The 27,947-nt window shown below is 44.2% G+C and overlaps 1 protein-coding gene across 7 annotated transcripts in view; it reads left to right on the forward strand.

Annotated features, from left to right (window-relative positions):
• The first annotated feature begins 19,007 nt into the window (after positions 1 to 19,007).
• Positions 19,008 to 27,947, forward strand: part of LOC137375763 (ran-binding protein 17-like) — a 1,067,965-nt gene continuing 1,059,025 nt past the window's right edge. For all 7 annotated transcript variants that reach the window (XM_068043152.1, XM_068043155.1, XM_068043154.1 and 4 more), the window contains exon 1: positions 19,008 to 19,072. In XM_068043152.1, the coding sequence (XP_067899253.1) occupies positions 19,055 to 19,072 (18 nt within the window). In that variant the 5' untranslated portion in view covers positions 19,008 to 19,054. The remainder of the gene's footprint in view (positions 19,073 to 27,947) is intronic.

A 27,947-nucleotide genomic window follows, 5' to 3' on the forward strand; every position in this document is an offset into this window, starting at 1 on the left:
TGTCCTAACACAGGTACAGATATATGAGCACTCTCAGTGTTCTAACACTGCTACAGGTATCTGGGCACTCTCACTGCCCTAACATAGGTACAGGTATCTGGCCACTCTCAGTGTCCTAACACTGCTACAGGTATCTGGGCACTCTCACTGCCCGAACACAGGTACAGGTATATGAGCACTCTCACTGCCCTAACACAGGTACAGGTATGTGGGCACTCTCACTGCCCTAACACAGGCACAGGTATCTGGGCACTCTCACTGTCCTAACACAGGTACAGGTATATGAGCACTCTCACTGCCCTAACACAAGGTACAGGTATCTGACCACTCTCAGTGTTCTAACACAGGTATAGGTATCTGAGCACTGTCAGTGTCCCTACAAAGCTACAGGTATCTGGCCACTCTCACTGTCCTAACACAGGTATAGGTATCTGGGCACTGTCAGTGTCCCTACAAAGCTACAGGTATCTGGGCACTCTCACTGTCCTAACACAGGTATAGGTATCTGGGCACTGTCAGTGTCCTTGCAAAGCTACTAGTATCTGGACACTCTCAGTGTCCTTACAAAGCTATAGGTATCTGAGCACTCTCACTGTCCTAACAAGCTACAGGTATCTGGGCACTCTCAGTATCCTAATGACGCGACAGGTATCTGGGTACTCTCACTGCCCGACCACAGGTACAGGTATCTGATCACTCTCACTGCCCTAACACAGCTACAGGTGTCTGGGCACTCTCAGTATCCTAATGACGCTACAGGTATCTGGGTACTCTCACTGCCCGAACACAGGTACAGGTATCTGGACACTCTCACTGCCCTAACACAGATACAGGTATATGGGCACTCTCAGTATCCTAATGACACTACAGGTATCTGGGTACTCTCACTCCCCAAACACAGGTACAGGTATCTGATCACTCTCACTGCCCTTACACAGATACAGATATCTGTGCACTCTCAGTGTCCTAACACAGCTACAGGTATCTGAGCACTCTCACTGCCCTAACACAAGGTACAGATATCTGGGCACTCTCATTGTCCTTACAAAGTTCCAGGTATATGGACACTCTCACTGTCCTAACACTGCTACAGGTATCTGGGCACTCTGTCCTTGCATAGTTACAGGTATATGGGCACTCTCACTGTCCTAACACAGCTACAGGTATCTGGGCACTCTCCCTGTCCTTACAAAAGATGCAGGTATATGGGCACTCTCACTGTCCTAACACAGCTACAGGTATCTGGGCACTCTCCCTGTCCTTACAAAAGTTACAGGTATATGATCACTCGCACTGTCCTTACACAGGTACAGGTATCTGGGCACTCGCAGTATCCTAACGAAGCTACAGGTATCTGAGCACCTTCAGTGTCCGAACACAGGCATAGGTATCTGGGCACTCTCAGTGTCCTAAAATGGGTACAGGTATCTGGGAATACTCACTGACCAGCAAGAAGCTTAAAAGATTGGAGGCAGAGAGAGAGAGGGAGACCAGCGGAGAGTTTAAACGAGCAGAGTCAGAGAGAAAGAGGGAGGGACAGACAGAGAGAGAAAGAGAGATATAAACGGGAAGTTTAAAAGACCGGCGGCGGAGAGAGTATGAGAGAGAGAGAGAGAGGGAGACCAACAGGGAGGGTATTGTTCAAATTTGGAGCTGGAAAATTAAAAATACTCAATAGGGGTAGTGTAACAGTAAATGATGTAAAAAGAGTAGAAGCACAGAGCAGGACGAGAGCTGTTCATTAAAATTGATATTTTAAACAGGATACGAAATAGATTGTTTAAAAAGGGACGAGAGGGGTTTATTTTAGATCATGGATGGGAAGCTGTGAACTGTTGCTTGCAATTCCTGCACCATGTGGGAACTTCAGGACACTTCATGTGTCTTGGGCAACCACATGTGTAGAAAGTATCTCCAGCTGCTTCAGCTCGAGCTCGGGATTTCCGATCTTGAGGGGCAGCTGGAATCATTGTGGAGCATCAGGGAGCAGGAGAGTTTCCTGGATCATACATTCCAGGAGGTGGTCACCCCACAGGCAGTAAGAGTTCAGGATAGTAGATGGGTCTCCATTCAGAAGTGTAGGAAGAGGCAGGAAGTGCAGGAGTCTTCAGGGTGTGTGCCACTGTCAAACAGGTACTCAGCTTTTGAGACTTCTGGAAGAGATGCAACCTTGAAGAAGTGCAGTCCAGACTATGGCACCAATGGGCATGGGATTGTACAGGAGGGTGCAGCAAAGTGCTGAAATGCAGTTGTTGTAGGTGATATAGACAGGCATTTCTGTAACCGTTAACATGAGTCCCGCATGGTGTGTTGTCTCTCTGGTGCCAGGGTAAAGGACATCACAGAGAGGGTGCAGAATATTTTGCAGGGGGACAGGAGTGAGCCAGAAGTTGTGGTACACATTGGTACCAAAGACATAGCATAGCAGGATTGAGGTCCTATGGTCAGATTTTCAGGAGCTAGGGAGATAGTTAAAGAGTAGGACTTCGAATGTGGTAATCTCTGGATTAGATTAGATTAGATTAGATTAGATTAGATATACAGCACTGAAACAGGCCCTTCGGCCCACCGAGTCTGTGCCGAACATCAACCACCCATTTATACTAACCTACACTAATCCCATATTCCTACCAAACATCCCCACCTGTCCCTATATTTCCCTACCACCTACCTATACTAGTGACAATTTATAATGACCAATTTACCTATCAATCTGCAAGTCTTTTGGCTTACTCCCAGTGCCATGCACTAGTGAGAGTAGAATTAGGAAAATAGGCAGGATCAATACATGGCTTGAAGCAATGTGCAGAAGGGAGGGCGTGTGGCCAGTTCTGGGGCAGAAGGCACCTATTCAAAATGGACAGGCTCCACCTCAACAGGAATGGGACCAATGTCCTCAAGGTGAGGTTAACTTGTGTCGTTGGGGAGGGTTTAAACTAAATTGGCAGGGGTTGAGCACCAGCATATCGAAGAAGGAAAGAGAAATAAGGTGACGAATGTGAGACTGTCGGACAGTACCAAAGAAAGTAATTCCATATTTGATAGGAGCACACGGAGAAGGACTACGAGGAATACAAAGACAGGATTACAATGCATGTATGTAAATGCACAAAGTGTGGTGAATAATGTTGGTGAGCTCCAAGCACAAATAGTAGTGTGGAATTATGATGTAGTGACAATAATGGAAATGTGGCTTGAAAATGGTGAGGACTGGGTGCTTAATAGACAAAGATAAAAGGTACTCAGAAAAGATAGATAAGAAAAAAGGGAGGTGGGTGGCAGTACTAATTAGGGAAGGCATTGCAATGTTAGAAAGGGAGGATATCCTTGAGGGGGCAAGGACAGAATCCATTTGGTTAGAGTTGAGAAGTAAAAAGGGTATGATCACACTACTAGGGGTACTCTATAGGCCTCCAAGTAGTAAGAGAGAGATAGATGAGCAAATCTGCAGGGAAATAACAGAGATGTGCAAGAATTATCGAGTGATAATACTGGAGGAATTTAATTACCCAAATATCGATTGGGACAATTTTAGAGTAAAGGTTAGGGAGGGGGAGGAATTTCTGAAATGTGTTCAGGAGAACTTCCTTGATCAGTATGTTCTCAGTCCAACTAGAAAGGAGGCATTGCTGAGAAATAAGGTGAGCCTAGTGGACCAAGTGTCTATCAGGGGCATTTGGGTAAGAGTGATCATCGCATCATAAGGTTTCAACTAGTAATGGAAAAAAAGCAATGAATGAAATAAGGTAGAATGTCCAGATAGGAAGAAGGCTAATTTCAACGTGATGAGAAGGGATGTAGCCAGAATAAAACGGAACCAAAGACTGACAGGAAGAACTGTATCGGAACAATGAGTTATCTTTAAGGAAGAGATGTTTCAGGTACAGGCTAGGTAAATTCTAACCAGGGTGAAAGGTAAGGGAACCAAAAACAGGGATCCTTGGATGGCGAGGGAGACATAGATTTTGATGAAACAAAAAAAAGAGGGTGTATGATGCATGTCAGGTAAATTCTTCAAGTGAGAGCCAAGTCAACTACAATAAGTTGAGAGGGGAGATAAAGAGGAAACTAAGTCTAGCAAAGAGAGAATATGAGAACAGAATGACAGTCAACATAAAAGAGAACCTAAAAATCTTCTACCAGCATGTAAATAGAAAGCAGGTAGTTAGAGGTGGAGTGGGGCCAATTAGGGACAAAGAGGTGCAGGGTAAGGCTAATATACTTAAGAAGCACTTTGTATCAGTGTTCACCAAGGAAGAGGAATCTGACAAAATATTGGTAGAAGCAAAGAGAGTAGAGGCAATGGATAGGATAAAAATTGAGAGGGGGTAGGTACTATAAAGGTTGGTTATGCTTAGGGTAGATAAGTCACCCGGGTCCAATGACTTGCATCCCAGGTTGCTAAAGGCAGTGGTGATGGAGATAGTGGAAGGGTTTGCCATAATCTTCCAATCTTCCCCGGATACGGGAAGGTGTCAGAAGATTGGAGAGTGGTAAATGTGACACCCTAATTCAAGAAAGAGTGGAAGGACAGTCTTCGCGATCAGTGGTGGGTAAGATTTTAGAAACAATAATCGGGAAAAAATCTATCAAATTGAATGTTTTGATGAAGTAACAGGGAAGGTTGATGAAGGGAATGCGGTGGATGTTATTTATGGATTTTAAGAAAGCATTTCATAAGGTAACACACAAAAGGCTGGTTAACAAAATTGAGGCTCATGGAATAGGAGGGTCAGTGTCCAATTGGATAAAAAAAAATTGGCTTAAGGACAGAAAAGAGCGAGTTGTAGTAAATGGTTGTATTACGGCAATGTGTTTTGTTGAATGATAATTTTCTTTGGTCCACTGACTGAAGATCTGAATTTATATATTTTTTAAAAGACATTTTTAAAAAGACAAGGTACCAGCAAAGCCATCCTTTCAGCTTAAGATGATCACCTAGTTTGCTACACTGCAATGCTTGTGAGGAGAGAGATGAAATGTCTGCTCATATCCCAGCAAGAACCAAGACCCAAGAAGTTTAAAGGAACTTCTCTCATCAAGAAGAATACTGCTAACTGCTATGTTTGAATCATTGAGTGACTGTCATGTGACAAGCCTCTCCCTATCTGTAGTTTTTAAGATGGTGCGTTTCTCTGCAGCAGAGGAGAAGCAACTGGACTCTAACATGAGCAGACCCTAAGTGGGGGCCCCTTTCTCTCTCTCTCTCTCTCTCTCTCTCTCCATTCCAGCTTGAAAGCTTTAAAATCCTGCTTGTTCACTGGCCACCTTTGTATACTCTGGCTACAATTAGAAACCCCGTTGGAAGAAATCATCCGCATCACTATCTCCAAGAAATTCACCGAACCAGTCATTTACCTCTTCAAAGTAAAAAACTCAGGACCACTGAATTCAGCTAGAAGCCAGCCAAATCACCAAATTCCTCAGACTGCATACCTTTTTATGGACTCTAATTCAACCAATCTACCTTTCCCCGCTCTGCAACCTGATTGGCCCCTTATCCTGAGACTGTGTCCCTGTGTTCTAAATTCCCTGACCAGTGGGAACAATCTCTCGGCTTCTACCCTATCAAACCCTTTCAGAATCTTGTATGTCTCAATTAGATCGCCTCTCATTCTTCTAAACTCCAGGGAATATAGGCCCAATTTGCTCAGCCTCTCATCCCAGGGACTACTTTAGTAAATCCTCACTGCACTGCCTCCAGTGCAAATATATCCTTTCTTAAATGTGGAGACCAAAACTGCACACAGTATTCCAGGTGCGGTCTTACCAAAGCCCTATACAATTTGAGTAAGACTTCTTTACTCCTGTACTCCAATTCCCTTGCAATAAAGGCCAACATGCCATTTGCCTTCCTAATAGCCTGCTGCACCTGCATGTTAACTTTGTGCGTTCCTTGTACAAGTACACCCAAGTCTCTCTGAACATCAACACTTACCAGTTTCACACCTTTTAAAAAATATTCTGCTTTATTTTTACGACCAAATTGAACAACTTCACACTTCCCTACATTCTACTCCGTTTTCCATTTTGTTGCCCACTCATTTAACCTGTCTCTATCTCTTTGCAGCCTCTCTATGTCTTCTCCGCAGCTTACCTTTCCACCTACCTTTGTATCAGCAGCAAACTTTGATACATTACTCTCTGTCTGTTCATCCAAGTCATTAATATAAAGTGTTAATAGCTGAGGCCCCAGCACTGATCCTTATTTACTGCCACTATTTACTGCCTGCCAACTTGAAAATGCCTTATTTATGCCCACTCTCTGCTTCCTGTCTGTTAACCAATCATCTATTAATGCTCATATGTTACCCCCAATACCATGTGCCCTTATCTTGCTTATTAATGTTTTATGCGGCACCTTATTGAATGCCTTTTGGAAATCCAGGTATACTACATCTACTGGTTCCCGTATATCTACCCTACCAGTTACATCCTCAAAAAGCGCGAATAAATTTGTCAAACAGGATCTCCCTTTAGTAAAACCATGCTGACTTGTTCTAATCATACCATGCTTTTCCAAGTGTTAAGTTGTTAAGAAGTTAAGACTTCTTTCATAATAGTTTCCAGCGTCTTCCCGATGACTGATGTTAGGCTAACTGGCCTGTAGTTCCCTGTTTTCTCTCTACCTCCTTTCTTGAAAAGCAATGTAACTTCTAATCTGATGGGACCATTCCTGAATCTAAGGAATTCTGGAAAATCAGAGCCAGCACATCCACTATCTCTGCAGCTATCTCTTTTAGAACACCTAGGATGTAAGCCATCTGGTCCCAGGGACTTGTCAGATTTTAGTCCCTCATGTTTTTCCAATACTTTTTCTCTGCTGATATCAGTTTCCTCACTCTTTTAAGCCCCTAGGTTATCATCTATTTCTGGTATGGAATTTGTGTCTTCGACTATGAAGACAGACACAAAATATTTGTTCAATGCTTCTGCCATTTCCTTATTCCCCATGATGATTTTTCCCGTCTTTGCCTCTAAGGGACCAACATCTACTTTAGCTACTCTTCTCCTTTTTACGTACTTGTAAAAGCTCTTACAATCTGTTTTTATGTTGCTGGCTAGTTTACTCTCATATTCTATTTTATCCCTTTTTATCAACTTTTTGGTGACCATTTGCTGGTTTCTAAAACACTCCCAACCCTCAGACTTACTACTATTTTATGCAACATTGTAAGCCTGTTCTTTTAGTCTAATAGAAACATAGAGACAAAGAAAATAGGAGCAGAAGTAGGCCATTCAGCCCTTCAAGCCTGCTCCACCATTCATTATGATCATGGCTGATCATCCAAATCAGTAGCCTGTCCCAACTTTCGCCCCATACCCTTTGATCCCTTGAGACCCAAGAGCTATATCTAACTCGTTTTTGAAAACATTCAATGTTTTGGCCTCAACTGCTTTCTGTGGTAATGGATTCCACAGGCTCACCACTCTTTGGGTGAAGAAATTTCTCCTCATCTCAGTCCTGAAAGGTTTACCCCGTATCCTTAGACTATGACCCCTGGTTCTGGACACCCTCACCATCAGGAACATCTTTCCTGCATCTACCCTGTCAAGTCCTGTTAGAATTTTATAGGTTTCTATGAGATCCGCCCTCACTCTTCTGAACTCCAGCGAATATAATCCTAACCGACTCAATCTCTCCTCATATGTCAGTCCCGCCATCCCAGGAATCAGTCTGGTAAACCTTTGCTGCACTCCCTCTATAGCAAGACCATCCTTCCTCAGATAAGGAGACCAAAACTGCACACAATATTCCAGGTGTGGCCTCACCAAGGCCCTGTATGATTGCAGCAAGACATCCCTGCTCTTGTACTCGAATCCTCTCGCGATGAAGGCCAACATACCATTTGCCTTTTTTACAGCCTGTTGCACCTGCATGCTTACCTTCAGTGACTGGTGTACAAGAACACCCAGGTCTCGCTGCATATTCCCCTCTCTCAGTTTATAGCTTATCAGATAATAATCTGCCTTCCTGGTTTTGCTACCAAAGTGGATATCCTCACATTTATCCACATTATACTGCATCTGCCATGCATTAGCCCACTCACTCAACTTGTCCAAATCACCCTGAAACCTCTCTGCATCCTCCTCACAACTCACCCTCCCACACCCAGTTTTGTGTCATCTGCAAATTTGGAGATATTACATTTAGTTCCCTCATCTAAATCATTAATGTATATTGTGAATAGCTGGGTTCCTAGCACCGATCCCTGCGATACCCCACTAGTCACTGCCTGCCATTCGGAAAATGACCCATTTATCCCTACTCTTGGTTTCCTGTCCACCAACCAATTTTCTATCCATCGCAATATACTACCCCCAATCCCATGTGCTTTAATTTTACATGCTAATCTCTTATGTGGGACTTTGTCGAAAGCCTTCTGAAAGTCCAAATAAACCACGTCCACTGGCTCCCCCTCATCAACTCTATTAGTTACATCCTCAAAGAATTCTAGTAGATTTGTCAAGCATGATTTCCCTTTCGTAAATCCATGCTGACACTGTCTCCTTAACTTCCTGAGTGAGCCGTCAATAGGTCTTTCTTTACGAGCTTTTGTTTTTGAACAGAATGTACTTTTTTTTTAACCCTGTGAATTGTTTCTTTAAACGTTTCCCACTATTTGTTTACCACCATACCTTCTGGTCTATTTACCCAATTAACCTTAGCCAGTTCTCCCCGCATACCTTTGTAATTGGCCTTGTGTAAGTTTAAGATTCTTGTTTGTGATTGAAATGTGTCACTTTCAAACTTAACATGAAATTCAGTGGTATTATGATCACTATTTCCCGGTGGATCTTTTACTCTGACATTGCTTATTGACCCTGCTTCATTATACAATACAAGATCAAAGATAGCTTTATTCCTACTTGGTTCTACAACGTATTGCTCCAAGAAGCTGTCATGAAAACTTTTTGCAACTCATCTACATCAGTGCGCAATCAAATACCTACTGAATTGGCCAGTACATCCACTTTAAGAAAGAATTAAACCTGTTGTGGTCTAACAAGGAGAAGGAAAAGAGGGAAGCCCTTCAACCCCTCCTCACTTGACCGTAACAGAAATTTGGGGGCTTAGGTCTGGGATCAAACCCAAAGGCAAACAGGAAATCGGATGCGGGAAACCAATTGAACCCTAGCAATAATTTAAAAACTTCAATACAGGTTTTCTTGTGGTTTTCAGTGCTAGAGTACTAAAATGTCCACATTTGAGGCCAGTACCTTCCAAGAACAGAGTGAAGAAACTTGGGCCAGGTTAAAAGACCTATCTGCTGAAGAGTTGAGGAATGTAACTGGGCAGTTTGGAGATTACTATCCGTCCAAACGTTAGGAAGCCTAAAATCCTAAAACTTGTGGCTAACCATTTTAAAATTGACACTGAAGAACCAGAGACAGGCATAGAATCTGAAACGGACAAAGTAACATTAGCTAAGATACAACTAGAACTGAGGAGACTAGAATTAGAATTTCAGTACAGAGAGAAAGAAAGAGCTTTCCAGAAGGAGAAGGAGGAAATAGAGTTAAGGCAGCTAGAACTAACTAGGAGAAGACCAGTAAAGGCATTGTTTGTGAGGGAACTACCTCTAACTCAGGACTGAGTGCTGAGCTCTTAAAGTTCTCCTAGTTGATACCAAAGTTCAATGAGGGGGATGTGGAAGCATTTTTCATCTGTTTTGAAAAGCTTACAAAACAGTTGAAGTGGCCAGTAGACAGCTGGACATTGTTATAGCAAAGAAAACTAACAGGAAAAGCCCATGAGGTTTATTCGCTGTTGCCTGATGAGAGTTCAGCAGAATATGTGATGACTAAAAATGCTATCCTGGGGGCATATGAGCTGGTACTGGAAGCGTACCTCCAATAGCAGCCTGAATAAACTTACCTCGAGTTTGAAAGAGTTAAGCAACTCGCTTTCGACCAATGGATATAGGCACTTTAAGACAGAGTCCACTTATGAAAATGATGTAGAGGTGATCCTCCTTGAGGAGTTCAAAAACTCGCTTCCCCTTTCCCTAAAAAAACACATGGAAGAACTCAGGGTTCCAAGAGCCAGGTATGCAGCAATCCTGGCTTTACCCCAAGGCAAACCCTTCCTTCATCACCTCCAAAAACCTGAAAAGGATAGAAGGTGGGAGAGTGATATGAGGATGAACAGCCATGAGCGAGAAGGGAGAGCTGGAAACACAGGGGGCCCTCCTCAGGCCAAAACGGAAGGTGCTGAGAACAGGAGTGATGCCTGGAAGCCTGTATGTAGCCATTGTAACAAGGCAGGTCACGTTCGAGCTGACTGCTGGAAGTTACGGGGGAAAACCCATAGGTTTAGTCAGGGTACACCAGACCAGTGCAGGAAAAGGGGCCCTGATGGAAAGCACAGTAGACCAGGCTGTGGCTTTAACTGTAGAAGTCAAACCCAGTAAACCTACCAGTGAGCTTGCGGGAAAGTTTAACAAAATCCCTTAGAGTTACCAGGATTTTGTGTCCAGAGGAAAAGTGACCCCATACCTCTCAAGTGAGGTGAGTAAGCCCATAGTCATACTTAGGGATACAGGGGCCTTCCAATCCCTTCTGCTGGGAAAAGGGATGACCTTTCCCCCCAGAGAGTGCATTGAATACCGGAGTGCTAATGAATGGATTCGGAGGAAATTATATGCCCATACCTTTATACCAGGTGCATCTGGAGTGCAACCATGTTTCAGGATCGGTGACCATGGGGATTGTCCCTAGTTTATCTGTGGGCGGGATTGACCTGCTCCTGGGTAATGGTCTGTCTGGGGTGAAGGTGGTAGCTTCCCCAGTGGTTTTAGAGAGACTGAAAGAGGTCTGAGAGACAGGGCAGTTACAGGAAAAGGTCCCTGGCATTTTTCCTGACTGTGTGATGACCCAGATCATGGCCAAACAAGCTCCGTCAGAGGAGGCTGAACTGGCACTGCAGACAGATGACCCTATTGTCTGGTTATCTGAAACCTTCTTTGGATGAGGTGCTGAAGAGTGGACAGTTGTTCACCAAGTAGTGGTGCCGCGGAGGTACCATAGGGAAATATTGAGAATAGCCCAGGAGATTCCAATGACTGGACATGTTGATATCAGAAAAATCCAAGCCCATATAAGACTGGCCACAGCTCCACAAGGATGTGGTGGAGTTCTGTAAGACTTGCAACAAGTGCTAGGTTGTGGGGAAGCCTCAACCTGCAATAAAACCTGCACCCTTAATTCCCATACTGGCTTTTGGGGAACCGTTCAGCAGAGTGCTGGTGGATTGTGTGTCGCCCCTGCCAAAAACAAAAGGGAGCTACCAGTATCTTCTCACCATTATGGATGTGGCTACCTGATTTCCCGAGGCTATTCCTCTAAGAACTATCTCTGCCAAGGTAGAGGTGGAGGAGCTAACCAGTTCTTCATCCAATATGGGCTGCCTGCTGAGATCCAGTCAGATCGGGGCACAAATTTTATGTCCAGTATTTTTAAAAAGGTTACTAGGGGACATAGGTTTAAGGTGCAAGGGGCAAAGTTTAGAAGGGATGTGCGAGGCAAGTTTTTTACACAGAGGGTGGTGAGTGCCTGGAACTTGCTGCCAGGGGAGGTGGTGGAAGCAAATACGATAGCGATGTTTAAGAGAGATCTTGACAAATATATGAATAGGAAGGGAATAGAGGGATATGGGCCCCGGAAATGCAGAAGGTGCTAGTTTCGGCAGGCATCAAGATCGGCGCAGGCTTGGAGGGCCGAATGGCCTGTTCCTGTGCTGTACTGTTCTTTGTTCTTTGTTCTTTGAGTTAAAACCATTGTTTGTAAGTTGAATAAATTCAGCAGAATCTTTTATCGGATATTTGTTTGGCAAGGTTCTTTCAACTAAGACTAATCATTATATTAATGTTATGATGACCTTTTTATATACCTTTTCTAATTTTAATAGTCGATTAACCTCCTCCTTAGTCCATTTCAACCTTTTTTTTATGAGATACTTTTAAGGAAGCCTTAGATTTTCTTTTCTCTTTTCATTCCTAATTTCTGACTGTCATTCATGTTGACACAGACCCTAACTCTTCATAAACTTCATCCCACAAATCTCTCATTCTAGCTCACCTGTATCTTCATGAGCAGTACACTTGGGATAGTGACAAGCAATAGATGATTTTTGAAGGTTGGTGATGGTGTTGGTGACTGCAAATCAAGTATCCTAACTGAGGAGGAACTTTGGGCCAGGCTCGTGGAGCACAGGAAAAAACATGTACAAAAAGCACTGGATGATTTTCAAAATGTTATGAACAACTTTGAATCCATGGTTTAGTTAACTGATATAGAGAAACTGGAAAAGGAAGATATTGTAGAAATACACGAGGAAATTCAGTTATATGCTGGAGCACAAGCTGACTGAGCCCAGTCAAAGTAGTTGGAGATTTCCAGTTGTGCTCGTGTAGAATCCTGGATAAAACAAAATAGAGTATGGCTATGGCAGTGAGACTTATGAGTGCGTGTTGTCATGCAGGCCTCCACCTGCCAAGAATGAGGCACATTAATTTCACCAGATGGACATTAAATTTCAAATTGTTGCTGGGAAGAGAAGGCCCGTGACATGGGGTTGCCAAGCCCTTGCCTGGAAAGACATTTTTGCATATTAACAGACAGTGTTTGGGAACAAAGGAGCTATCCCCTGCTCCAATACAATCCACAAACAGATGTGGCCAAATCAGTTAGTCACATGACTAACCTACTTGGAAGTCTGGGTTTTCTGCTGAATTTGACAGTTTGAATTGAGAGTCTGCAGAAAGCTGTTTGCTCCTGGATTGAAAAGACCTCTCCTGGATGGCTCGCCACATCTGCGCCCATCTCTTTCTCATGGAACTGAATCCACTGAAGAATATGAACCCCAAGAGAGAAAAGTTTCCTGCAGCAAACAAGGTTGAAGAAGAATACTGGGCCCAATGAAAAGCAAGATCTACCTACAATCAGTGAGATAGAAGACCCGTAACAAAAACATTGCAGATATTGCCTCAAACTTTTCCACTTTATTTCTTCTGCTCTTTTCTGTCTCTATTCGCATGTGTGTATCGCGTATGCATGCTAGTGTGGGCGGGTCGTGTATCCGTAGGTGTCAACCGAATTAGAGTTTAAGTTTAATAAATTTCAATCTTTCTTCTTTAAACCTAAGAAAGCCTGTTTGTGCTGGTTTCTTTGCCTTATAATTGGAATGAGGTGAACAAGGATTCACTAAAGGGGAGCTAAAAACACAGTGTGGTTAAAATTAAACCCTGTTACAGTAAGACCAGGTGAAGGCTGAAAGGGAGCCCTAGACCTCTTTCTCACCTGGTTGTAACAGTGTGTACAGTTTCTTTTTAATTTGTGACCTCATAATGAAATATTCCTGTTGTCCCATTTCATTTCGCGTGGTGGGGAGGTGTTATGCCAATATGTTTTGTTGAATGATCATTTTCTTTGGTCCACTGACTGGAGATCTGAATTTATATATTTTTTAAAAGACATTTTTAAAAAGATAAGCTGCCAGCAAAGCCATCCTTTCAGCTTAAGATGATCACCTAGTTTGCTACACTGTATCCTTCACTGCAATGCTTATGAGGAGAGAGACAAAATGTCTGCTCATAACCCAGCAAGAACCAAGACCCAAGAAATTTAAAGGAACTACCTGTTTTCTCATCAAGAAGAAGAAATATCGCTAACTGTTATGTTTGAATCACTGAGTGACTGTCATGTGACAAGCCCCTCCCCATCTGTGGTTTTAAGGTGGTGTTTTTCTCTGCAGCAGAGGCGAAGCAATTGGACTCTGACATGAGCAGACCTTCAGTGGGGGTCTCTCTCTCTCTCTCTCCATTCCAGCTTGAAAGCTTTCAAATCCTGCCTGTTAACTTTGCATACTCTGGCTACAATCAGAAACCCTATTGCAGGAAATCATCCGCATCGCTATCTCCAAGAGACCTACCGAACCAGTCATCTACCTCTTCAAACTATAAACCTCTGGACCACTGAATTCAGCTAGAAGCCAGCCGAACCACCAAACTCCACAGACTGTAAACCTTTTTTATGGACTCTAACACAACCGATCTACCTTTCTCCACTCTGTAACCTATGTGTGTGTGTGTGTAAACCTCTAATATGTATAACAGAATGAGAATTGGTGCCCTGTTTATTATTTTATTACTTCGGTTTAGATACAATAAAGTTAACCTCTTCCTTTGTTAACTCAAGAAGACCTGTCCTATTGGTTCTTGTTATGATCATAGCAAGTAAGTAATCAAACAACTACTGAATTGACCAGTACATCCACTTTAAGAAAGAGTTAAATCTGTTGTGGTCTAACCAGGAGAGGGAAAAGAGGGAAGCCTTTCAACCCCTCCTCATTTGACTGTATCAGGTTGTTTTTCAGACTGGAGGATGGTAGATAATGGTGCTCCCCAAGGATCAGTGCTGGGACCACTGCTTTTTTTGCTATATATAGATGACTTGGATCTTGGAATAGAGTAGAATCTCAAAATTTGCCAATGACACCACAGTTGGAGGTATGGCGAACAGTGAGGATGATACGAACTGCCTGCAACAGGATATAGCAGAATGGACAATCAGGGGGCAGATGGAATTTAATACTGACAAATATGAGGTGACGCATTTTGGCTGAAGGAATATGGGAAAGCAATATGTACTTAATGGCACAGTTCTAAAGAGTGTGCAGAAATAGAGGGACCTGTAGTGCATGTGCATCGATCTTAGAAGGTGGTAGGACATATTGAGAGAATGGTTAGTAAAGCATATGGGATCTTGGGATTATAGAGGCATTGAGTACAAAAACAGGGAAGTTATCCTGAACCTTTATAAAGCTCTGGTTAGGAGTATTGCATCCAATGCTGGTCACCACAATTTAGGAAGGATGTAAGGGTCCTTCTGAGGGTGCAGAGGAGATTTCCCAGAATGGCTGCAGGTTGAGGGATTTTAGCTACAAGGTTCAGTTGGAAAAGCTGGGTTTGTTCTCATTAGAAGAAATGAGATTGAGAGGAGATTTGATAGAGATGTATGAGGTTATGATAGGTTTACATAAGTTAGACAAGGGACAACTGTCCCCATTAACAAATGGTACAAGGACTAGGTACACAGATTGAAGGTTTTGGGCAAGAGATGCAGGGAGAATATAAGGGAGAACTTTTTTATGCAGTGGGTGGTAATGACCTGGGACTCACTTCCCACAAAGGTGGTGGAAGCGGAAACAATCAATGATTTCAAGAGGAAATTGGATGGCCACTAGAGCGGAATAGGCTTGCTGGGCTATGGGGATCAAACGGGGATGTGGGACTGACTGCATAGCTCCATGGAGAACCGGCATGAACTTGATGGGCCAAATGGTCTCCTTTGGTGCCGTAAAACACTGTCCTAACACAGGTACAGGTATCTGGGCACTCTCGCTGTCCTAACACAGATACAGGTATCTGGACACTCTCACTGTCCTAACACAGGTACAGGTATCTTGGCACTCTCACTGTCCTAACACAGGTACAGGTATCTGGGCACTCTCACTGTCCTAACACAGGTACAGGTATCTGGGCACTCTCACTGTCCTAACACAGGTACAGGTATCTGGGCATTCTCACTGTCCTAACACAGGTACAGGTATCTGGGCACTCTCACTGTCCTAACACAGCTACAGGTATCTGGTCACTCTCACTGTCCTAACACAGGTAAAGGTATCTGGTCACTCTCACTGTCCTAACACAGCTACAGGTATCTGGTCACTCTCACTGTCCTAACACAGGTACAGGTATCTGGGCACTCTCACTGTCCTAACACAGGTACAGGTATCTTGGCACTCTCACTGTCCTAACACAGGTACAGGTATCTGGGCACTCTCACTGTCCTAACACAGGTACAGGTATCTGGGCACTCTCACTGTCCTAACACAGGTACAGGTATCTGGGCATTCTCACTGTCCTAACACAGGTACAGGTATCTGGGCACTCTCACTGTCCTAACACAGCTACAGGTATCTGGTCACTCTCACTGTCCTAACACAGGTAAAGGTATCTGGGCATTCTCACTGTCCTAACACAGGTACAGGTATCTGGGCATTCTCACTGTCCTAACACAGGTACAGATATCTGGGCACTCTCGCTGTCCTAACACAGGTACAGGTATCTGGGCACTCTCACTGTCCTAACACAGCTACAGGTATCTGGTCACTCTCACTGTCCTAACACAGGTAAAGGTATCTGGGCACTCTCACTGCTCTAATGCAGGTACAAGAGTCTGGGCAGCATCTTTAGTACAGCATTCCTAATGCAGAGAACATCTCAAAAAGCTTTACAGAAAAGACCGAGCAGGAGAGAAAAAGGTGGGTGTGTGGACTTGTGGGCGGAATTGCTGGTGTGAGCAGTGCTGTGGGGTTGGATGCCATTACACAGGCATAGAGAGGGGTTTTAACGAGGTTTTTCCGGCAGTCAGTGAAATAGTAAAGCAGAGGTTTTAGTGGGACAGGAACATCTTGGCTGAAATAATAGGCACCAGTGGTGATACTGGAAATGAGAAGAGCACTGGTGTGCAGGGACAATTGGCCTGGAGAGATAGTAATGCTCAGGTGGGGGCATGGCCCTGGAGGGGTTAAAAATTGGAACCAGAATCTTAGAGTTAATCTATTGGGATGCAGAAAGGCAGTGGATCTTTATGAGCATGCAGTTCTGGATGTGCAAGGCTTTGTAGGGTCCATAATATGAGTCTTAGGTTAATTAAATCAAACTTCAAATGTATGCACCTTTGCCAATTGCAATTTGATAAAATGTTACCTATTGAATCTATTAATAATAGGAAAGTCTGTCATATTTTTGGATTTTGACATTAGATATTTTTCCCAGCGTCGCATCACCACTGTTTCAGGGAACCTTGCGTCCCTTATGACCTGGAGTTTATCCTATTCTTGTCAATATCGAGTTAAATCATCGCAAGACTCTGGGATTGCAACAGAAAACTCTGTGACCCCAGCTGCTGAAATGCATCACCTGCGATTCACCATGTGATTCTCCTACTCCAAAAAGCAGATCGAATATGCACTTCATCAGACCGAGACTCAGTCTTTAAACCAGCAGAAGTCTTATTTAAATAAAACGATAAATGAACAGTCGACAGTATAAAAGAGTGTGAGTGGTTTTGACTTTGGGTGAAAGTGTAAGGTGGATATTTTAAAGCTGCCGGTTATACTCCTCTCCCAATTGGAAAGGGTCGCTCCTGTGCTTGCTTTGGATGAGAGTATCCCCCAGGATGTTAACACAGTATTCAGAGGCCAGTGCTCCGGTTTCCTGTTTGTCAGCGCTTGATCTACAGTGCCATGCTGAAAATCACCGTGCTGTGTTTTAATCAAGGAATTATAAAAATCATTATTATCAGTAGCACCTTTCTTTGAGTATTATGATTATTAGAAATTACATATAGTACTATATAGTTACACAATGTTTTCAAAGATGCCCTGCTTCCCAATGAAAATCCTTAATAATAGTTATTAGTTTTTTGAAAAGTACTCCTCCACCCCAGGATTTGGTAACTGTGCTGGAATCATGGAAAATATATACTCTTCAATCTATCGCAAAATGTCTTATTTAAAAAAGTGAAAATAACAAATTCGCAGCACAAAATGCTTGACAACCTTTAGAAGTTGCATCACCAAATATTTTGAAAAAAAAGATATATTTTAAAAACGAAAATCCAGATGTGATAAATAAAGCTCAGAGGCAACTTGTGGCATGGCCATGACTGACCAAATGGCTGCCTTCTGTAGTGTAACCATTCTATGATTCTATGACTTCTGCCATCAAACTATCAAGAGATTTGTAAATATTTTGCAAATCATTGGCAAACATACTGCAAAAAGACACAAAAACAAGAAATGCTGGATTCACTCAGCAGGTCTGGCAGCATCTGTGGAAAGAGAAGCAGAGTTAACGTTTCGGGTCAGTGACCCTTCTTCGGAACCCTTTCTTGTTTTTGTTTCAGATTTCCAGCATCCGCAGTATTTTGCTTTTATTATACTGCAAAAAGAGATGTATTTTAAAAACATAAATAAAGGCTGCTGCAGAGAATAATTTTTAAAGTGGTTTAATTGTAGACAGGAAGCCTGCCCTTGTGAAACTGGCAAACTCTGCAGTCCAGGGCATGGAGCAGCTGTTGCAGATTCCATGGACCCTCCTCATTCTCCCCGCCCTGGAACTTTTCTTCATTTATTCCTGCCCGGGCCTTCCTCATATCCCCTCTGGAGTCACTGCCCATTCCTCTCAGACGCTCGGCTCATTCCAAACGGAACCTTTCTCCATTTACCCCTGAATGGACCTTTCCTACATCCTCCGAGAGCAACTGCCCATTCCCCTCAGACACTCCTCCCTCCACATGGAAAATCCCTCTCTTCCCCCCTCCCCCCCCTCTCGGACCTTCCCCACATCCCCAAGGAGCCATAGCCCCCATTCCCCCGCCCATCAGATCCTTCCCATTGCCCCAGGAATCTCTCTCCGTTCCCCCATCACCCCGTCTGGACCCTCCCCACATCTTGCCAGAGCCACTGCCCATACCCCCCAGAACACACTCCAACCTCGGACACTCTCCACAACCCACCAGATCCTCCCCCCATTCTGCTACCCCCGCCCCCGGACCTTCCCCGCATCCTCCTGGAGCTACTGACCATTCCCACCCCCCACCAACCCTGCCCACATCCCCCAGACCCTCACCCCATTCCACCTCCCCGGACCTTCCCCCTTCACACCGCCAGACCCTCCCCACATCCTGTAGACCTTCATCCCACTCCACCTCCCTGGACCCTCTACACATCTCCTGGACACTCCCCTCATTACACCACCCGCCCCCCCAATCTCAGACACTCCCCCATCAGATTCTCCCCACAGGACCCCCGACACTCCATAACCCCTGGACTCTCCCTCCCCTCTTTCAGGCCGCGCGCTCCTCCCGCCCACTGTTCTCGAGAACGCGCAATCCCTTCTTTCAGGCCACGCGCCCCCCCCCCCCCCCCCCACGACGGTGTTCTCGGGAGCGTGCTCCCTCCCCGCAGATTGAGGGAGGAACAATGGCGGCTCATTCCCAGGTCAGTGTTTTGTTGGGTGGGGGTGCGGTATTTTTCAGTGAGGCCAGAGCCTCCCCGGAGGGAGATGGAGGTGGGAAGTAGATAGAGAACCTCCTTCATTCCCATAACGAGTGGGAGCAGCGGGACTGCCCAGGACCCGCTCTCCCCCTGCCCAAGGCCCCCGGCCCCGCTCTCCCCCTGCCCAAGGCCCCCGGCCCCGCTCTCCCCCTGCCCTAGGCCCCCGGCCCCCCGCTCTCCCCCTGCCCTCGAACCCACCGCTCTGTACCGGTTTCAGGTACCGGGATTGGGGTTTTAATTTAAAAGCGGCGCCGCCATTTCCATGGCAACCGAGGCCCGGCCCTCAGGCCCTGAACCTCCCGGGCGACCAAAATATAAACAATAACCAAGTAAAACTCCCACATGTAAACTCAGTCACTGATTGAACATTTCCAATCCCCTCATCTCTGTGCACTCGCCTCAGTAACACCGCCCCTCCTCTTTATAACTCATTCCTCTTCACTTTATAATTCCCTCTCCCTCAGTTTCAGTAACACTCCTCCGCCCCTTTGTAACTCACAGTTCTTCAGTTACTGCAATAGGAACAGAGGAGCAGGAGTAGGCCATTCAGCCCATCGAGCCTGCTCCGCTATTCAATACGATCATGGCTGATCATCCACTTCAGTGCCTTTTTCCCCACACTGTTCTCATATCCCCTGATTTGTATTTAGAAATCTGTCAATCTCTGCTTTAAACATACTCAATGACTGAGCTTCCACAGCCCTCTGGAGTAGAGAATTCCAAAGATTCACAACCCTCTGAGTAAAGAAATGTAATACTCTCCCACCCCATTATAACTCTGTCTCTGAATTAATGTAACATTTCCCCTCCCCTTTATAGTGCTGCCCTGCCCAAATTACTGCTATAGTTGCATCGGCTGCCAGTACCCTCATGTAATAATGAGGTCAAGGAGAATCGCTGGTGTGGTTGGGACCATACCCCCAGCTTGAGTCAGGGGAACAGGGTGAAAAAGGCAGTCAGGTTGTGAAGAGTTTAATGCAATGCTGTCCATTTCTGTGGTTCTAATTGAGTGTGTAGCAAGTTTGTCAGAAGTGTAATTTGGCAAACAAAAGATGTTTTGATTGTACAGGATAATGAAAGTCATGTAAACCCAGCATTTGCTTTTTTGAAAGTTTTTTTTTGCAATATGTGAAAATGAGCATTGATATCCTCAAGCCCATGATTAACCCCTCATCCAAACACATCTTCAACTGTTATATAGGAGCAGGAGTAGGCCATTTAACCCCTCAAGCCTGTGCCACCATTCAATGAGATCATGGATGACCTGTGGCCTAACTCTATATACCCTCCTTTGTCCCATATCCCTTCATTCCTTTGGATAACAAAATCTATCATTCTCAGATTTAAAATTTACAATATGTCTAGCATCAGTTGTCGTTTATGGTCACTTTGCTGCCATTTGTTGTCACTTGGATTTTAGTGAAGTATTACGCTGCGTGTGAAATTTTCATTTTATGCTCACTTTAACTGCAAGAAACGGTCAGCAATGTAGGTAGTCAACTCATTACTTGGATTGTGGAGCGTCAAGTCTTTGGTCGGCATTTGTCCTTTAATATCTGAGAAGACTACCAGAATATCATCATTATTTTTCAGTGAGTTCTTTGATGGCTGATGAGACCTACTTTTGCTTGGAATATGCGTCTGCAGATTGAACAGTGGAACCTGGATACATCAGATGGGGGATCTTGATTTTTCAGTCGAGACTTCCTCAGCTGGCTTTTACGTTCAGTATCAGCAATGCAGTAGGCCTCAAAGTAGAAGGTGTCTTCATGGATGGTTTTTCACTACGTTTTTTTATCATGGACATTTGCTTGGTGCTGGTGTCATTTTTAAGCAATGTTCGTATCTCATTTGTTCACCACCACAAAATTGCTTCCCAGTTGCCAATGTGCCATAAAAGATCTTCTGGACTCATTCATCAGACATTTGCACCACATGATTTGACCATCCAAACTATGCCTTCATGATCTTAGTATCTATGTTTGGCATCCTTCCATCTATGAAAGGTGGTGGACATGCAGCAAACAATCCATTCAAGTGGGGTGTCTTCTCTTGGTGTCCTTTGTTGATGGCTGTGAAGGCCAATCCTTGAGAGGCAGGTTGTGCCACAAGTGCCGCACATGAAGCTGCCAAGTGACACTGTGAGTTGTTGTTTTTGACGGTGGCGCCTGTTGCCAAGCTGATGTTGCAACTGATCATCTAGTGCACACTAGTGCACACCAGTCAACAGGATGTGTCGCCATTTCCCTCTTGTGCCAGCTGGTAATTCCCAAGTGCGATAGTAGACATTTAGGGCCTTCATGTCACACTTGCAAGCATCCTTGAAGGTGGAGCTTTGGGTACCCCACTGGTCCTCTGGCCCCGGCTGCCCCATCTACAGAAGGTGCTTGGGTATGCGACCGTCTTCCATCCTGCGGACATGTCCGATCCGCTGAAGCCGCCTCTGTTTGATTAGTGCCAACGCCTTTGAGAGGACTGTCACATTTGTGATTTTGTCCTGCCAAGTGTTAAGAAAGTGCCTCTGTGTTTTGTTAAATATATTTTTTGAGAATTCATCTTTGAAAGATTGAAGAAATGTTAAACTTTGGGGTTTTCAAAGGGGGTCATATAAAGGCCACTTGACTTTGAAAAACAGTCCCTGGAAATGTTTTTTACAAGGGGCACTGAGAGGTCTTGTGAGGAAAACAAGCCTTTCTGGGAAACCACTTGACTTCCAGCTCAATGAACAACAGAGACATTTGGGCACCTGGAGAAGTTGTTTACAAAGAAGTGACAGGTCAAGATTGATGGAGGTCAAAAGGTTGACCTCCTGTTGTCGGTTTCGCTTTTGAATTGTTTTGAGTTGGGGTTTAACTGTGTAAAAAGGGAGAGAACTTCCAAGGAGAGAATTCTCAACGAAGGAGAGAAGACCACAACCCAGTTCAGCTTTCCAGCACCTCTAAAAGACACTGAGAAATCCACAGTGTCAGTTCATCTTGTCTTCTGTCTTTGAAGAAAAGCCTGCTAAATGAATTATCAACGCCGCCTGAAAAGAACTGTTCTAAAAGATCCCAGTGACCGTCAACATGTACTCAGAGGCAAGACTATGCCAGTTTTGGAACACAACGTATCTCATCTGCTGTTTCTTCAAGACTGAGCAAGTATTCAGCCCAAGTTTTTTTGTCTCTATTAGAGCTCTAAAAACAATTCTGGGATAAAAATAGAGTCTATGATTGACGGTATCGTTAAGTGGAAAAAATTTAAATATATGTTGTGACCCATGGAGAAGTGGAAGTAGAATGAACAGTGCACTCCTCTTCGGTTGTAACAGAGGATATATCCATAATGCATCACAGACAGTGAAGAAAGAGATTATTGAGCTTCTTTTCCTGGTAGCTGTAAGTTGCCCATGTTTCACAGCCATGCAGCAAGGTGCTGAGAATACAAACCATCAGCTTGGTCCTAAGGGTCAGCTTGGTGTTATGCACGTTTCGCAAGTCGGCAAAAGGTGGTAGCTGCCTTCCCGATGCGTGTATTGAGGTTTGCATCAAGGTGTCCCTTGATTGTCTGTCACCATGGACCCAAGGTAGCAGAATTTACTAATCACTTCCAGTGGGGTGTTAGTAATGGGGTGCATAGTCATGCTGTTTACATTACTGTCTCTGTTAAGAAAGTAACTGCAGCAAATGACAGGCAGTAAAGTGTATTAAATTAGGAGTGTTTTTTTTCCCCTCTAAAACTATTGCTCTCAATGATCCTTGTGACAACACTGTTGCAGTGTTCCAGTGAACATCAACGCAAGCTCGAGGAACAGCATCTCATTTACCGATTAGGCACGCTATAACCTGCCGGACTGAACATTGAGTTCAATAATTTCAGAGCATGACGGGCTCCCCTTTTATTTTTATTTTTATTTATTTTTTTCTTTTTTCTTTATTTTATTTCAGTTTGTTTAGTTTATTTCTACTGTGCCTACCCACTTTTTTTTCATGTTTGTGCTTGGGACCAGGCTGTTCATTTTTAAGCCAATTAACACCCTCTGCACTAACACTTTGTCTTTCACCACACCATTAACATACCATTTGCCTTTGCTGCATAACCTTCTGGTCGGTTATTCTCTGTGACCTTGTCCTATCAACACCTTGCCCTTTGTTATCTCTTGCCCCACCCCCGCTTTACTTGTTTAAAACCTAATACATTTCTAATTTTTGCCAGTTCCGATGAAGGGTCACTGACCTGAAATGTTAACTCTGCTTCTCTGTCCACAGATGCTGCCAGACCTGCTGAATATTTCCAGCATTTCTTGTTTTTATTGTCAGAATGTATGTTGATTTGCTTGTCTTCTTAGTAGATCTTTCCTAAATTTCCACTCAGACATCTTGTTATTGTGTGTTTGTTGTTAACTAATCTGTGGACAGAGCAGGACTTTAACAGATGGTTTTTATTCAGAAACCTATGTTGGAAGCCAGGGTCTACAGTACAGAAGATCACCAAGGATGCAAAGAGTGAAAGAAAAAAAAATCAGGAAGTAGTATTTTGATGATGTTAGACCTGGGTTGTAAAAGCCTAAAGAGTGCAGGAAAAAGTTCAAACTCAAGGAGGTAAGGAGATAGTGCAGTTTTGAGCTTCTCAAAAAGAGTGAGGGGGGATTCACTGTAATCAGGCTTTACTCCAACTTGGTGAGAATGAAGGGAGTGCATGTGGACTGTGTGTTTGCAGTTTTGGTGGGCAAAAACAGCAACTACAACAACTTGCTTTTTAATATAGGAAAACACCCCAAGACATTTCACAGCAGTGTAATTGGACAAAATTAACATTGAAGCAAAGAAGGTGACCAAATGCTTGCACAAAGAGGTAGGTTTTGAGGTGGATCTTGAAGGACAAGAGAGAGGTGCAGAGACAGAGAGGTTTTAGGGAGGGAATTCAGGACCTAGACTGCTGGAGGCATGGTCACGATTGATGGAGCAAAGAGAGTGGGGGATGCACAAGAGGCCAGAATTGCCGGAACGGATTGGTTGTAGGGTTGGAAGAGGTTAAAGGGATAAAGAGGGGTGAGGTGATGGAGGGATTTGAAGATGAGGATGAGAATTAAAAGACTGAGGTGCTTGTGGATCATAGTCAAAGAAATACAGCACTGAAACCGAGTCTGTGCCGACCAACAACCACCCATTTGTACTAACCCTATAGTAATCCCATATTCCCTACCACCTACCTACACTAGGGGCAATTTACAATGGCCAATTTACCTATCAACCTGCAAGTCTTTGGCTGTGGGAGGAAACTGGAGCACCTGGTGAAAACCCACGCGGTCACATGGAGAACTTGCAAACTCCGCACAGGCAGTACCCAGAATCGAACCCAGGTCGCTGGAGCTGTGAGGCTGCGGTGCTAACCACTGCTCCACATGAGCCAGTGCAGGTCAGCGAGCACATTGGTGATGTGTGAGCTGAACTTGGTGTGGGTTAGAATATGGCAGCAGAGTTTTAGATGACTTGAAGAAGGGGAGGATGGCCAGGAGAGCATTGGATTCGTCGAGTCTGGAGGGAACAAAAGTATGGATGATTGTTTCAGCAGGTGATGGGCCGAGACAGGGGTAGAAATGGATGAAATAGAGTTGGAAAATAGGCAGTCTTGCTGATAGAGCGTCTGTGTGGTTGGAATCTCAGCTCAGAGTCAAAGAGAATAGTCAGAATCAGTGTGAGATAGTGTCGAGGGAGGAAAGGCAAGAGAGGAATGAATGACCAGGTGATCATTCAACCAATTAGTTGTGACAGAAATCAGAATTTTTTATTTTGGTTTTATTGTTCACAAGTTACTTGGTACAAAAATTTCCTTTCGACAGGGATGCATTAAACATTAGCAGTAAAATGTTAATGGAAATGTCTGACCAATTATTTTCAGACATTAAACTATGCAGACTGATGGTGGGAGGGAGACACCAGTTAACAAGCCAGTATCTGATACAGTGAAAACTATTAACATATGATTGCCTGACTGCTGCAAAGTGATTGCTTAAACATCAAAGGAAAAACATCCTAGAGTCATAGAGTTATACAGCACAGAAACAGGCCCATCGTGTCTGTGCCGGCCATCAAGCACCTAACTATTCTAATCCCATTTTCCAGCATTTGGCCTGTAGCCTTCTATGCTACGGCGTTTCTAGTGCTCATCTAAATACTTCTTAAATGTTGTGAGGGTTCCTGCCTCTATCACCTCTTCAGGCAGTGCGTTCCAGATTCCAACCACCCTCTGGGTGAAATTTTTTTTCCTCAAATCCCCTCTAAACCTCCTACCCCTTACCTTAAATCTATGCCCCCTGGTTATTGACCCCTCTGCTAAGGGAAAAAGTTTCTTCCTATCTAACCTATCAATGCCCCTCATAATTTTGTATACCTCAATCATGTCCCCCCTCAGCCTTCTCTGCTCTAAGGAAAACAACCCTAGCCTTTTCAGTCTCTCTTCATAGTTGAAATGCTCCAGCCCAGGCAACATCCTGGTGAATCTCCTCTGCACTCTGTCCAGTGCAATCACATCCTTCCTATAGTGTGGTGCCCAGAACTCCAGCTGTGGCCTAACGAGCGTTTTATACAGCTCCATCATAACCTCCCTGATCTTATATTCTGTGCCTTGGCTAATAAAGGCGAGTATCCCATATGTCTTCCTAATCACCTTATCTACCTGTGCTGCTGCCTTCAGTGATCTGTGGACAAGTACACCAAGGTCCCTCTGACCCTCTTACTTTCTAGGGTCCAACCACCCATTGTATATTTCCTTGCCTTGTTAGTCCTCCCAAAATGCATCACCTCACCACTTCTCAGGATTAAATTCCATTTGCCACTGCTCCGCCCATCTTAGCAGCCCATCTATATCGTCCTGTAATCTAAGGCTTTCCTCCTCACGATTTACGACACCACCAATTTTCGTGTCATCTGCAAACTTACTGATCATACCTCCTGTATTCACGTCTAAATCATTAATGTACACTACAAACAGCAAGGGTCCAGTACCGATCCCTGTGGTACACCACTGGTCACAGGCTTCCACTTGCAAAAACAACCCTCGACCATCACCCTCTGCCTCCTACCACTAAGCCAATTTTGGATCCAATTTGCCAAATTGCCCTGGATCCCATGGGCTCTTACCTTATTTACCAATTAGATTAGATTAGATTAGAGATACAGCACTGAAACAGGCCCTTCGGCCCACCGAGTCTGTGCCGAACATCAACCACCCATTTATACTGATTCTACACTAATCCCATATTCCTACCAAACATCCCCACCTGTCCCTATATTTCCCTTCCACCTACCTATACTAGTGACAATTTATAATGGCCAATTTACCTATCAACCTTCTCCCATGTAGGACCTTATCAAAAGCCTTACTGAAATCTATGTGGACTACATCAACTGCTTTACTCTCATCTACACATCTAGTCACCGCCTCGAAAAATTCAATCAAGTTAGTTAGACACGATCTCCCCCAGATAAAGCCATGCTGACTATCCCTGATTAATCCCTGCCTCTCCAAGTGGAGATTAATCCTGTCCCTCAGAATTTTTTCCAATAGTTTCCCAACCACTGATGTTAGACTCACCGGCCTGTAATTACCTGGTTTATCCCTGCTACCCTTCTTGAATAATGGTACCACATTTGCTGTCCTCCAGTCCTCTGGTACCTCTCCTGTGGCCAGAGAGGATTTGAAAATTTGTGTCAGAGGCCCTGCAATCTCCTCCCTTGCTTCACATAACAGCCTGGGATACATCTCATCTGGGGCTGGGGATTTATCCACTTTTAAGCCCGCTAAAACAGCTAATACTTCCTCCCTTTCAATGCTAATATGTTCAAGTATATCACAATCCCCCTACCTGATGTCTACACCTTCATCGTCCTTCTCCATAGTGAACACAGATGAAAAGTAATCATTTAAAACCACACCTATGTCCTCTGGCTCCACACACAGATGGCCACTTTGGTCCCTAATGGGCCCTACTCTTTCCCTGGTTATCCTTTTGCCCTTAATATACTTATAAAACACCTTGGGATTTTCCTTTATCTTGCCCACCAGTGTTTTTTCATGTCCCCTCTTCGCTCTCCTAATTTTTTAAGTTCCCCTCTACACTTTCTATACTCCTCTAGTGCCTCCGCTGTTTTCAGCACTCTGAATCTGCCATAAGCTTCCTTTGTTTTCCTGATCCAATCCTCTATATCCCTTGATATCCAGGGTTCCCTGGACTTGTTGGTCCTACCCTTCACCTTAACGGGTACATGTTGGCTCTGAACTCTCACTATTTCCTCTTTGAATGACTCCCACTGGTCTGATGTAGACTTTCCTACAAGTAGCTGCTCCCAGTCCACTTTGGCCAGATCCTGTTTTATCATATTGAAATCGGCCTTCCCCCAATTCAGTACCTTTATTTCTGGTCCATCTTTGTCCTTTTCCATAACTACCTTAAATCTTAGAGTTATGGTTACTATCCCTGAAATGCACCCCCACTGATACTTCTACCACTTGTCCGGCTTCATTCCCTCGGATTAGGTCCAGTACTGCCCCTTCTCTTGAAGGACTTCTTACATACTGGCTGAACAAGCTCTCCTGTATGCATTTTAAGAATTCTGCACCCTTTAAGCCTTTTGCACTAAGACTACCCCAGTTGATATTGGGGAAGTTGAAATCCCCTACTATTATTACCCTATTATTTTTACACCTCTCTGAGATTTGCCTACATATCTGCTCCTCTATCGCTCCCTGACTGTTTGGAAGCCTGTAGTACACTCCTGTAACAGGAATCCTCAAGTGCTCTTCAGTTTCCTGTTTATTTTTGCTGCTGTATGTACAA

Source organism: Heterodontus francisci, chromosome 12 (assembly GCF_036365525.1).
Source record: "Heterodontus francisci isolate sHetFra1 chromosome 12, sHetFra1.hap1, whole genome shotgun sequence".
Lineage (NCBI taxonomy): Eukaryota > Metazoa > Chordata > Chondrichthyes > Heterodontiformes > Heterodontidae > Heterodontus > Heterodontus francisci.